At 32.9% G+C, this 12147-nt stretch overlaps 1 protein-coding gene across 1 annotated transcript; it reads right to left on the reverse strand.

Annotated features, from left to right (window-relative positions):
* Positions 1–289: 289 nt before the first annotated feature.
* LOC125505451 (sodium-dependent neutral amino acid transporter B(0)AT3-like) lies at positions 290–11728 on the reverse strand. Its single transcript, XM_048669242.1, has 8 exons — positions 11427–11728; positions 10861–11146; positions 10631–10803; positions 7372–7752; positions 7012–7308; positions 5694–6055; positions 4857–5120; positions 290–4518 (listed from the first exon to the last, which is right to left on the reverse strand). Exons 1-8 carry the CDS (start codon positions 11640–11642, stop codon positions 4323–4325), a joined length of 2175 nt encoding a protein of 724 aa, XP_048525199.1. The 5' UTR covers positions 11643–11728; the 3' UTR covers positions 290–4322.
* Positions 11729–12147: the final 419 nt, after the last annotated feature.

The following is a 12147-nucleotide window of genomic DNA, read 5'->3' on the forward strand; positions in this document are numbered from 1 at the left end:
ATTTAGGTTTTTTTTTTAAAATCAGACACATAAACTAAATTAGAAAATACTGAGAAAATCAAATGCATTCCGCCTATGCACTTTTCTTATCGCTTCCATACCTGGACCGATAAAATATAACGTATGATCATAACATTACTGGAAGCAAGCTATAACATTGATAAAAAAGCAGTTAAAGTATCGATGTTCATACTTCTTCAATGAATAACGCAGATATTAACTGTTAGATATTTCATTCATAATGTTTTGCCCATGTTCATTAATTTACATATTATAATTAACACATCACTAACATTTAATTAATTTTATTGGATAACAGTTATTTATTCACAAAACAACCAAATCACAAGTTCACTTTCACTATTTAATAATATTTGGCATTAATGCCGAAGTTATTGTCATGTTTTTCTTTTTGTAATTTTTCATTAACACTCTAGTAAATATACACATATGGTAATTGATAGGACCAAGTTCTTATCTACTGTTTTAGTAATAGAAAATAGCAAGACATTTTTTTTCACTACAATGGAATTATTTTATGCCTCTGCACCAGCATAGTTGAGTACGAATTTAACTACTAAATACTATTTCTTTATTTGTCCAATATCACTCGGTACTTAAGTTGCTACAAGACCTGTGCTGATCTTCTAATAGAAATAAAACAATGAACTTAATGTAGACCTATGCTAGTACCTAATAAATGATACATATTTGTCATACTAAAATGCCCATTAATATGTTAGATATGCATAGTGTTTTGTAAAGAATCCAGAAATAAGTAGGTAATTCTTAAATTTATTATGACCAGTTTTAATATAACAAAACATAGAAAGTATGCTATCACTTACTCGTTTGGGAACAGCTTAATTATTAACAGTCTCAATATCAGATGTGCTACAGAATCTGCATTGATTTTTTATTCGGCTTATAATCTATTTCTTCCTAAATTTAGCCCACATAAATTCTACAAGGACTAATGAGATTACATTGGAATGGGAACATTACTTTTCAATTAATTACATTTAATACATAAGGTCAGTTAGTGCCTATTTTATAACATATTATTTAATATTTGTGCATCTATATGTATCACATACTTTATGCTCTATAAGATTTTCAGGACATTTCTTACCTCCCTATAAATTATTGTCCCCAATATTATTTAAGTCTACGTAGATTTTTTATCGAAAAAATGTCATTAATAGAATTATTATTAGACCATATTTAAATAATTCTGGAAAAAGATGTTATTGAGAAAATAAATAAAAGTTCATTAGCCGAAGAATCGTTGAACGCATTAAAGATTTTCTAATACACGAAACAATTACTTTATTTAACGAAGACAATAGTTTTCGTTATCAAAAAGTTTCCCCAATGTGCGATGAAAATCTAGCTTATAAATTCTGGCGAACATTAAAAGATTTTCGTCGGTTCTTTTCGAAGAAAACGAGACTGAAATAGTGAAATTGACTAAAAATTTTCCAAAAGGTATTGCCGCTTATTTAAGTTAATAACATTTGTGACTAACAAATTTGTCAATTTTAGAAAGTCATAGCGAAATAAAAGAGACTTCAAACTATAAAGGCTGTTAATTTGAAAATATGAAGCTAATTATAATGCTTGTAAAATAATATAATTAAACATATGCAATTTAATCAAATAAAAGTTATGTATTATTATAGACCATTTTTAATGGCTAATAAACATTCAGAGCTTTAACCAAAATTGTAAAATTTATTGTTTAGTTATTATTGATATTATAGTTTGATAGAGACAAAATACATTTTTTAAACAACAACTACATATGTACATTTTTTACTTTATAGTCGAGTAATTGAGGTTTTGACAAGGATCTACCAATAATTTTTACCACTCGTTACCTAATAACAATATTTATTTCATATTTTTAAACCCCAATTAGTGATTTTTTCTTGTGTTTCTAAAACCGTGCTCGATTGATACTTCAACTTTATGATTTTCGTACTTGTAAACATTCTCAAAAAAGATGGAAAAGTAATTTATATTGTATTTTTTTCATCTGTTCACCTGTGGTGGTGGTTTCCAGATTTAATTTCGGGGGTTTATAGAGTTTCATTGAGCCTCTTTGCATATTCTGGGATTTTATAGGTACGGATAGATGGATTCGTTTGTACATCATTTTTGAGATTGATTTCTGCTAACCACGATTTTTAGGCCCGAGATTAAAATCGCTAATAAACGAAAGTTCATGTGGCAGTTAATAAGTAATGTGTATACAAATAATTGTTGTATAAACTGAATTACATCAATTTCTCTTAACTTATTATTGTCTTGTTTATTATCTTGTATTCATTCAGTCCATAAACACGGAGGATAGAAGTACAATTGCGGTCCTTTTAATCGCTCTTAAATAAACTACTCGAATCAGTTTTAACTTTTGCTGCAGTCAACTGATTATCAAGTTATTTGCAAGTATTTTAAACATGTTCTGGAAATTATTATACTGAAAAAAGGTTTTACAAACCCGAATAAGAAGACCACAAACGTACTTCCTTGCAGATATTGGGAATGTTTCTTATGAACTACATTGCAAGAACTGAGACTAGATACTTTCCAGGCAGTTTTTCTAGAACATAATGCCTCTAAAGTTACGTCTGCTGTTCTAAGGCAGTAACTACTACTTTACGACACTAACAATTATTATGAATAAATCATTGCTGAAAGCTAGTAAATGAATACTATATTGGTTTAAAAATATTTCGCATGCCTATCAAATATAAAGTAAACGAGACGACTGAAACAACCAAACGGAAAAGCTTTCATTGTTCTTATCTATCTTAATATAATTATTACGAATATTCAAGCTTGTAAATAACGTTATAAACCAGACGGAAACATTAAGATTCTTAGGGCGGCTTGGAATTCAATTTTGAAAGATATGTAACGTATTACGGATTGATATTTTCACTTGCCCTGTCCTCTTAAGGAAAGCTAACGTTGCCTATACAAAATCATTGTTTTTTTTTCGGTTTGGAACAGCGCTTGTAATGTAGATTTTAGTCAAAATTTCACGAAAACATGTGAAAAAAATATTCATAAGTCAGATGTATTTCTTTGAACAAATCTAATAATAAATGGAGAAAAAATTGAATCGACTTTACTGCGCTGAGATATAGGTAACCATTTATTCAAATATTAGTTTCAATATATTAAAATAATGTTATCTCTTAGTAGAAAAATTTGATATTTTTTTCATTCATTTAACATTACTAATTCCTTCTGCTCTTCGCAATAGGACTTACAATATTTATTTTATTTTTATCTGGTGAGAAATTGAGCTTACTTTAAACTTTTCCACCTCCTAAACTTACACCTTCAAGACGAAAACAAAAGTTTATATTTTTTGATTTTACAGCATGTGCCTGAGGTACCCTAGCTAGGACAGAGACGCCAGCTGCATATCGAGAAATATTCTTTTTACATGCGTAAATGTGATTTTTTGGATCTTAACAGACATCAGTGCGGCGTTATTCTTGGTTGATTCAACAGCCTGTACTTGAAAAATTAATCTATATTTACACATATTTTCTATGCTGGCATAATATTTGATTTTTTCACATATTTAGTAATAAAAGGAGGATGCCTAGAGAAAATATAATAATAGTTCTAGTAAATAGGGCAAAGCAACTGATCAGATTCAATCCTTGAAAACTACTTGATGTCGGTTGCAAACTAGTTTTATCCTTCAGCATTTTATGTGTCAATAGATATGAAGTTCTTCAAATAAACCCTTATTCTTTAACCGGTTACATCAATTTATTTTCCTTAATTTTTTAGACAACTTATGCCTTTAATCTTACCATTTTGCAATTTTGCAAGGACTACAGGACGTATAGTTTTATTTATTTGCAACGTTTTTTTTTTATTTTATTTTAAAATACCGTCGGAAAAATAATGTTAGTTTGACAAATAGTTTCACAAATTTTACCCGCCACTTGTTTGAAAGTTTGTGCAGTCTAACTTGTGTTTCCGTAAGTGTTTTTTTAGATAGAATAAAATATTTTCGATACACCCAATTCGAACTAAAATCTACATTTCAAAGTATCCGAAAAGTAATAAGTTCCAAATGCATAGGAAAATGTTACTCTACGAACCAGGCCGATATGTTACATAAAATCAATCGAATTCGTTCTGTACATTATATCTATACAGTTAAATTCTCGGCCTATATTGACACGTTTTTTTTTTCTTGAATGGAAACAAATGAATTGATGGAAAACCATAGCGAAAAAAAGTACAAAGCACATTTGTGCGTATACCACAACTGTTACATCATCACATTTTTAATCGTCATCTATAACGTCATCATAAGAATGATATGTAGGGCAACAGAGTCCTTCAGAGCCATCTGCTCGGATACAGAAGAGCAAAGTTTCTGCCGTAGTAATTTCATGAGGCATTATGCCATGAAAGTCTTTCAAGTCGCTTGCCGGAAACCAAGCTTTCTCGTTGTCGTCGATCAAAACGTAACCGAAACATCTAAGACAACATATATTTGTAAGAATGGCAGAAGTATTGGCTATAAACATGGTCAGTATTAATAAGATGCCATCAAAAATAATCTTAATACTATAAGCCAACTAAAGTCTGAGTAATTTTCGTTAGGAAAACTTATTGAAAATTTCGCATTATTATTGCATCCAACAGAAGTGCAGATTTTTGCAAGCACATTTTTAATATTAAAAGATTTCTACCACTTTTCTTTTTCTTGATTGCATTTATTTATTAGGTCTTTATCGCCTTCCTTTCTAATAACATTATATTTTAATAAAAATAATATTTACCATTAATCGAGCTGTATTTACAGTAATAATTACCTGGCAATTGCTACTCCAGGAATCCACAAAATTGACACCAGTATCAAACTGCATATGAGAAAAATGGCCCACATTGGCCAAGGGTGTTTTTCTGTAATGCCCTTTTCGGACACCCAAGCATCATAACCCGACCCTTCAACGGCAATTTCAATAAAACTGGCCGCTAAAATTGATATCATAGCCAATGGAGACAGGTACTTCCAGCATATCAACCAATATAGGCCTGGTCTCGATCCAGTCATCATTTCGATATCGTCTGCAAATCTGGAAATGTTCGTATCCCAAAAACAAAAGTTATAGTAAATTGCCAAATATTTAAAATGTGTTTTGCAAAAATTGCGAAATGGTTAAAGATTATCCACTTAAAACGTTAAATCTAAACGAATTCTTTAAATTTATGGGAATCTTTTCATTTCAATTTTGTCAGAATGAGAATTGTAGGATGCTCAAATACATTCACAACTTAGGCGGTAGTATGGGGCCCCTTTTGCTTCACTGAGCATCTCTCAAAATATTGCAAAAATAAAAAACCAGACGGTCCACCTAAATATGGAAGATGTGTTTATCCAATGGAAGGTGCTTTGAGTAAAATTTATTGCTGTGATCCGTACACCATCATTATTTTCCAAATATGCGAAATTTATTTCAACCTTCTCTTTTTTGGTATAACTACTAAATACTTATTTGATTACTTCTGATAAATGTAAATTTTGCATTAAATTTAACGGAAAACGCAATCAACTTCTTGCAAATGCTTCTACTAGTTAAGACCTTAGCTCAAATGATCCTCTTGTGAAGCTTCCATTGGAATTTACACCTGTTTATATTGCTACTTACCTTTTCAAGCCATATACATACGAAACGCCGATACATTCAAAGAAAGCGATAATCAGTAACGGGAAATTTCCACTGAAGTTATCAAACAATACAAAGACATAACTTCCGGCTCCATGTGCGAAGCTCATCGATATGATACAACATATCAGGCACAGAACTCCAGTAAGAATTTCTTTGGGTAAGTTCGGGAACAATTTCATATCGACTATCGATGTTACGACTCCTTCCAATGTGCCGAATTGTGAATCGATACCCAAAGTGAACAGCATGAGAAAGAATAGGATGGACCAGAATTGTGCTCCTGGAAATTGATTTATTGCTTCGGTGAATATTATGAATGCCAGGCCGGTACCCGAGGCGGACTGAAAAGATCAAATTGGTTTTAGTATAAAATGATTAATGGCGGAAAAGCTAAAAGTTTTATATCTTTGGAAAAATAGCTCGCATGGTTCTTAACAGGGCCTTCAGAGTATCGGGAGATAAATTTAACTATAATTAAACTGATTTATGCAAAAAGCTATTGAATGGCTGCCATTGTCCGATAAATTTTATTTTTTAGGAATTCGCTGAGTCATTATCAACTTCTGTTATCACTTTAGTGAAAGTTAATGCACATTTTATCCGTTGCAATTAAGGGAAATAATTGCAGTGTAGACAATCGGGCCTTAAGTGCAGATTAGTCCCTAACTGTTCTAAACATCATTGAATAATATTTGCGGCAGCTAAAAGTATGTAAATCGGTTTAATTTCAGATGAGAATAGGTTTATACATAATCTGTGTCGTTTTTTGAATGCACTCTGCCGACTACAACGAAGCGATAATCCCACGAATTTGAAGCACCCTGTACTTTATTTTCAGCCAAAGTAGTTCGCATCCTACAAACGGTTGATTATTTTATACAGATTTGACGATCTGAACACAGTTTGAATCTTTCGAGTAAATATCTCGATCAATCTTTCAACATATTAAGCTTTCATACACACTATAAGGCTTATATGTAATTACGTATAATGCAAACAAAAAATACGTAATATGTGCGGATTTTATTTCCCGTGTATGAATGCGATGTGCATTTCTATTCATACGGTTGTCGTAGTTGTATTGGAAGGTTTATTGAATGCCTGTATTCTGTGCAGGCTTAAGAACTGACAGGATGCAGCAAAATATTTCTTCATCCAGCCAATGAAATTCAGCAAGTAAAAATACAACTGCTGCTAAATGCTCAAACGCATAACAATGAATAGCAAAGGCAAAAATAAGGCTTTGAGGTACCTTTAAACGTCAAGCTTCTGAATAATGTTATTCAAATCGACTCACGTTATCGAGTTCCTTTTGCAAATCGCACACCTGTAGAACGGGCACGATAATGCTTTTTAGGGCTCCATTTTCATCCGAAAAATTGAATATCGATCCAGCTTCAGGCAGAATGAGTTGAGGGTCGTAATTTTCTCCGAGTAGACTGCTAAGGGTCTTGTTCTTATCATCCAAGCACTTTTCGTAGGTCATAGTGGCCTTGAAGCCGATGATGGAAAAAACTACGATACCCGCAAACATGGACGTAAAGCAGTTGGTCATAGACACCATTATTGCATCTCGATAGCAGTTGTTGTTTACCTGGAAAAAATGTTTTACGTTATCAAACTTTTGAATCCGTTTGATTAATGCGTGAAAACTTACTGGATTATAGGACGAAAATGCAATTAATCCGCCAAAAGCCAGTCCAAGCGAAAAGAAAATCTGAGTTCCGGCCTCCAGCCAGACTACGGGATCCAAGATAATGTGCCAGGATGGCGTGAATAAATGTCGCAGTCCATCCGAAGCGCCCTTTAACGTAATACCCCGGAAAAAGAAAATAATAAGAACTATATAAGGGAAAGTGGCCGTAACGTAAACCACTTTTCCCGATGATGCGATCCCCTTTATCATGCACAAGTAGACAAGTATCCAAGCTACGACTAGGGCGAGGGCAATTTTCCAGTTGAAGGCCTCTGGTGTATTTACGTCTTCCGATATCATTAAAGTTGTTCTGTACCAGAAGAATTGAGTAGGACTGCTGGCCTGCAAAACTCAAACTTTCTAATATGCAGATTATTCTACTGGTCCTGAATGATCGCGATTAATATTAAAAAATTACTATCCTGCAAACCGCAAATACTGTATCAATAAAACCCTGAATGCTAAGGTAAAAGTACCCATACGTAAAGTGTATCTTTTAAAATTGTAGAAGCGGAATATTGAATCTATTGAATTCGGAGCAAATGTTTTGCATATTTGAATTCGACAAAGTATATATAAAGCTAATGTTTCATAATTTATTAATGAACTTGTTTCTTTCATTTTTCACACCTTTTGAATAAGATAAGCAAAATAATTAACAAAACGGCAAGATAAAATTTGTAAATTATATTAACAGCTAGTCTAAGTTTGTCGTAAGATTCTCACTACCTAGACGTTTCTGTTACTTTTTATGAAAGGATTCGTTATTTATATATATAGTAGATACTCATTAATTCGTTAGTTATCTTATTAAAGCACTCGCCAAAAAAGACGTGAATTGTGTTCATAAAAGAAATTCGACTAAAGTTGAGTAGGAAAGCTCAGTCAGTATGTACTCGCCTCAAGTATTTAGGGCTTATCTGAAAATTTTTATTGACCATTTTATGCACATTCTTCTCCCAACTTTTGAAAAAATTGTAATTCTGTTTCATGAAAACTTAAAATTTTGATTATTCCTAATGGGACAAAGACTTAGATTATTCCTAAGACACAAAGTTGCGTGCTCACGTAAGTATATTCTTTTTGCAATTGCTAGTTATAAGTTGTCGAATAGATAAAAAAAAATACTTAAACTACTGTTTTATGCATATCAGCATCATTAGAAACTCACTAGTTGGAGTTGGTAGTTTTGGGAATTTCAGGTACTGCTTGCAATAATTAATAAACTACTCTCGATATACATAGTGAATTTGCAAAATTTGTTACTCATTCGCTGCTAAAATATCAATTGCTTGCCTATCAATTTGTACGCTAAATGTATTGGAATCAAATACCCGAAATATTGAGCTCGTGCTTCCAACTCCTCGAACTATAGCAAGAAGTTTAAATTACAGCATAAACTTGGCATCTATTAACTAACTTTCGGTTAAAACATTCTAATCAATTAAGAGGATGAAAGTTCGGTATGGTTGAGTATATGACTGATCAATGTCTTCCTCTATGGAAACTATTTGATGTGGACTCAGATTTATCCAAGGCATCAACAGCTCAATCGAAACTTTAGATGGTACTGTTATGTAATTGTGTAAACATCACTTTGTTACACATTTTTGCATAAAGCAGCAACAAAATATGATTTGGAAAACGACCAACATAAAAATTAAACGAAATGAAATCTTACGGAAAAATCATCATAAATAAATAAAAATGTTTGCCCAAAACCAACCAGAAGAAAGAAAAGTTTTCTGTCCAACCAAAAGCGTGTGGCAATTTTTTTTGGATAATGGTATGGTAAATATTAATCGAAAATTATTAAATCATCCACAATATGATAGTTTTTCATTTTGTTTCCGTGTCCTATTCCTTTGTTGATTATAATGATGATTGAATATGACTTGCTCTAGCTAATAAATTAAATTTTGACTTAAACTGTTCAAAGCGACAAAAGCAAGTTTTCGACATATTAGAAATGTTTTATGGTGGGTTTTTATATATACTATCGAAATTTTGTTGAATGTAAGGCTACTCGTTACATAAATTCATTGACCAGCTGCTTATAAAGAAGCTTCAAGTTACAGAATAAATTTACATGTAAAATGCCTCCGAAATCATTTTTTCCAATCACTGAAATTTTCAACAAAATTGCTCTACATCCACATTAGTGACGTGCAAATCATTACCTGAATAATTAAGAAACTTAAATAACTAGACAATCATCTATTCAATATAGAATGGATCGTAACAAGTGTTTTCACCACTAGTTTGTAAAATTTCGGAAACTTTGCTTGCATTTGTCGAAATGTTAACAGCGCTCGTATCAGCATGAGAACAGTTAAGTTTGCAAATTAAAAAGTTTCATAATTTACAACCCGAATATTAAACGCCTTGTTATTTTCTTAAAAAATATGTACAATTTAAACCGAATTTTACTTGCAGACTTGGTAGTGGAAAAATACTGCAAGTTCAAAGTATTTCCTTAAAAGTTTCTTGTGAAGTCCAAAATATAATTGCAAAATAAATCAATTAATCAGCACTACGTTAAGGTACTGAAAATATGAAAACAAAACCTTGCATTCCAGGTTGGATTGCTTCGGCCTACACCGGCAAAATTGCATTTTAATCAAGGCATCTGTTAACAAACTTACAGCTCAAATATTCTGATCAATTAGGAGGGTGAGAGTTTCGTTCAGTTCAGCTTCGTATTTTAAACAGTAATAAACCGTCCGAAGTTTACTTAAGCAAACTTCCATGTTTAGGATCGCCTGATTTTAAAGCATTTTCATTTTACGTCCCTAAATGTTTCGACTTTCTTTGAAAGTAAAATCTTTGGCTTTTCGCCAATATTTATTTAGCAGAATGTTTAAGAACGGTGTGATCAGCTTTTCCTAATGAATTTTTAATTTGTGGGTCATGTAAAATCCGAACCGATCATTATTTAGACTTCGTATACGCGCTGGCTTTGCCTGCGAAATACTGTCGCAAATTTAATGAAGATTTGTATTGAATAACAAATGATAGTTACATTACATTTACATGGTACATTTATGAAACATTGAAAAAGTAACTGAATATATCAAGATGTTTTATATCTATTTACTCGTTGCTCTAAAAATTGAGTGTGCATGTACCTTTTGGAAGACAAATTGAGCAAAATTTTAATCGACTTAATTAAATTTTAATGCGATTTTGTGCAAAAATCATTATTCTACATTTTACTTACCACGCATTCCGTTTCTTGCGTATATGAACCATTCGGAAAATACACGTTGGGGCATTCTGCCCAAGGCAATTGAGATTGGAAACTTTGTAAAAAGTAGAACAGGCACCAGGCTATGATCGTGTTATAATACAGAGCAACATTGAAGGATACCACAGCACTGCTGATACCAATTCCTTCAAATGAGCAATATTTTCTTTACCAAGACTCTAGACACAACTGATTAAAATTACCTGCTAAAAACGGAGATACTTGATTCCAAACGCCGATAGCACCTTTTCGTAGCCTTTGCCCGATAGCTAGTTCTAAGTAAAAGATGGGTATACCTTCAATTGCCAACATCACAAAGTAGGGAATCAGGAATGCGCCACCTCCATTTTTTTGCGCTAGATATGGAAATCTCCATACGTTTCCCAAACCTACCGCATATCCCACGGTTGCCAGAAGAAATGTTAGCTTGCTGTCCCAAGATTCTCTGTCTTCCTCTTCACAATCAGGCTTAAAAATACCTTTACCATCCTGGAGAATTACATTTTGCTTAAGTGATTTTAATATAACAGTTATGTGAAGAAGTTCTTTGTAGATGAAACTTTAGAAAAGAGGAATACTAAGAACACTTTAATAAAGGCTTGTTGCAAGCAACGTTATGAAACGCACGCAATACAAATAAACGTGTATATCTGCATGAGAAATGAGACCTAACACATATTGCAAGCTCAGGTGAGGAAACAGCAGCCGTCGTATTAAAATCCTTTACTGTGGCCCGAAAATGAGCTGCTAATTTCCAGTTCGTGCTTACCTGCGACCCTCTTTTGCTGCTACACGTCGACTTAATTTTAGTGCCCGGGCTAGTGTCTTCGAAGGCAATATTCGTCGCACCATATGCACTGGAGCTTCCATTTTCAATAGGCACTAATCGTCCTTTCATTTCTTTCAATTCCAACCGATCTATGGATCTCTGGCTGTGCAGATCCCGAGAGCTTTGCCGCCGGACAAAGTGAGCAGTATTTGCCATTCTGGACTGAGGAACTAAACTGGACTAAGTGTGTCAGTGTGTCCTATATAATATATTGTCCTGATGGAATCATTTTGATCTAAAATAAATGCCCAAATTGCAATCGAAACAATAAACCGTAATTTGATTGATATCAGTTTGAAGAGCAACAACAATTGGAGGCTTGAAATAGAATGTGGCCTGCAAATTATTAAAATTTCACTTAAAGTTTTCAACTGATATAAATTTAACAAGCACCAGTATAAATGGACTTAAAAGGACGCCCAAGTTAATGGCCCTGCTGCATATGCAGTAGCTACTGCCCATTTTGTTTTAGACCCAACAGTAAATACGTTACAGAACATAGACTATAAATTTTATAAAAACCAGAAACTGCAGCCAGAATTTATGAAAGAAGGCTCGCATGCTAAATACTGTACAAAATAATAAACCCACTAAAGAGTTGCTGGAGATAACAGAAAAGAGCTCTTATAAAGATTGGTGGAAAGCACTTTTGTACCGAAAA

This window comes from Dendroctonus ponderosae, unplaced genomic scaffold, assembly GCF_020466585.1.
Source record: "Dendroctonus ponderosae isolate FM_Combo_2020 unplaced genomic scaffold, Dpon_F_20191213v2 Dpon_F_20191213_8, whole genome shotgun sequence".
Taxonomy (NCBI): Eukaryota; Metazoa; Arthropoda; class Insecta; order Coleoptera; family Curculionidae; genus Dendroctonus; species Dendroctonus ponderosae.

Excerpts from the sequence above, each read along its gene's own strand:
- LOC125505451 (XM_048669242.1), bottom strand. The coding sequence starts at position 11,642 with ATGGCAAATACTGCTCACTTTGTCCGGCGGCAAAGCTCTCGGGATCTG. Across the intron at positions 7,309-7,371 it reads CATTTTCGTCCTATAATCCA|GTAAACAACAACTGCTATCG; the intron begins GTAAGTTTTCAC and ends CATTTTTTCCAG. Across the intron at positions 5,121-5,693 it reads TATGTATATGGCTTGAAAAG|ATTTGCAGACGATATCGAAA; the intron begins GTAAGTAGCAAT and ends GAACATTTCCAG.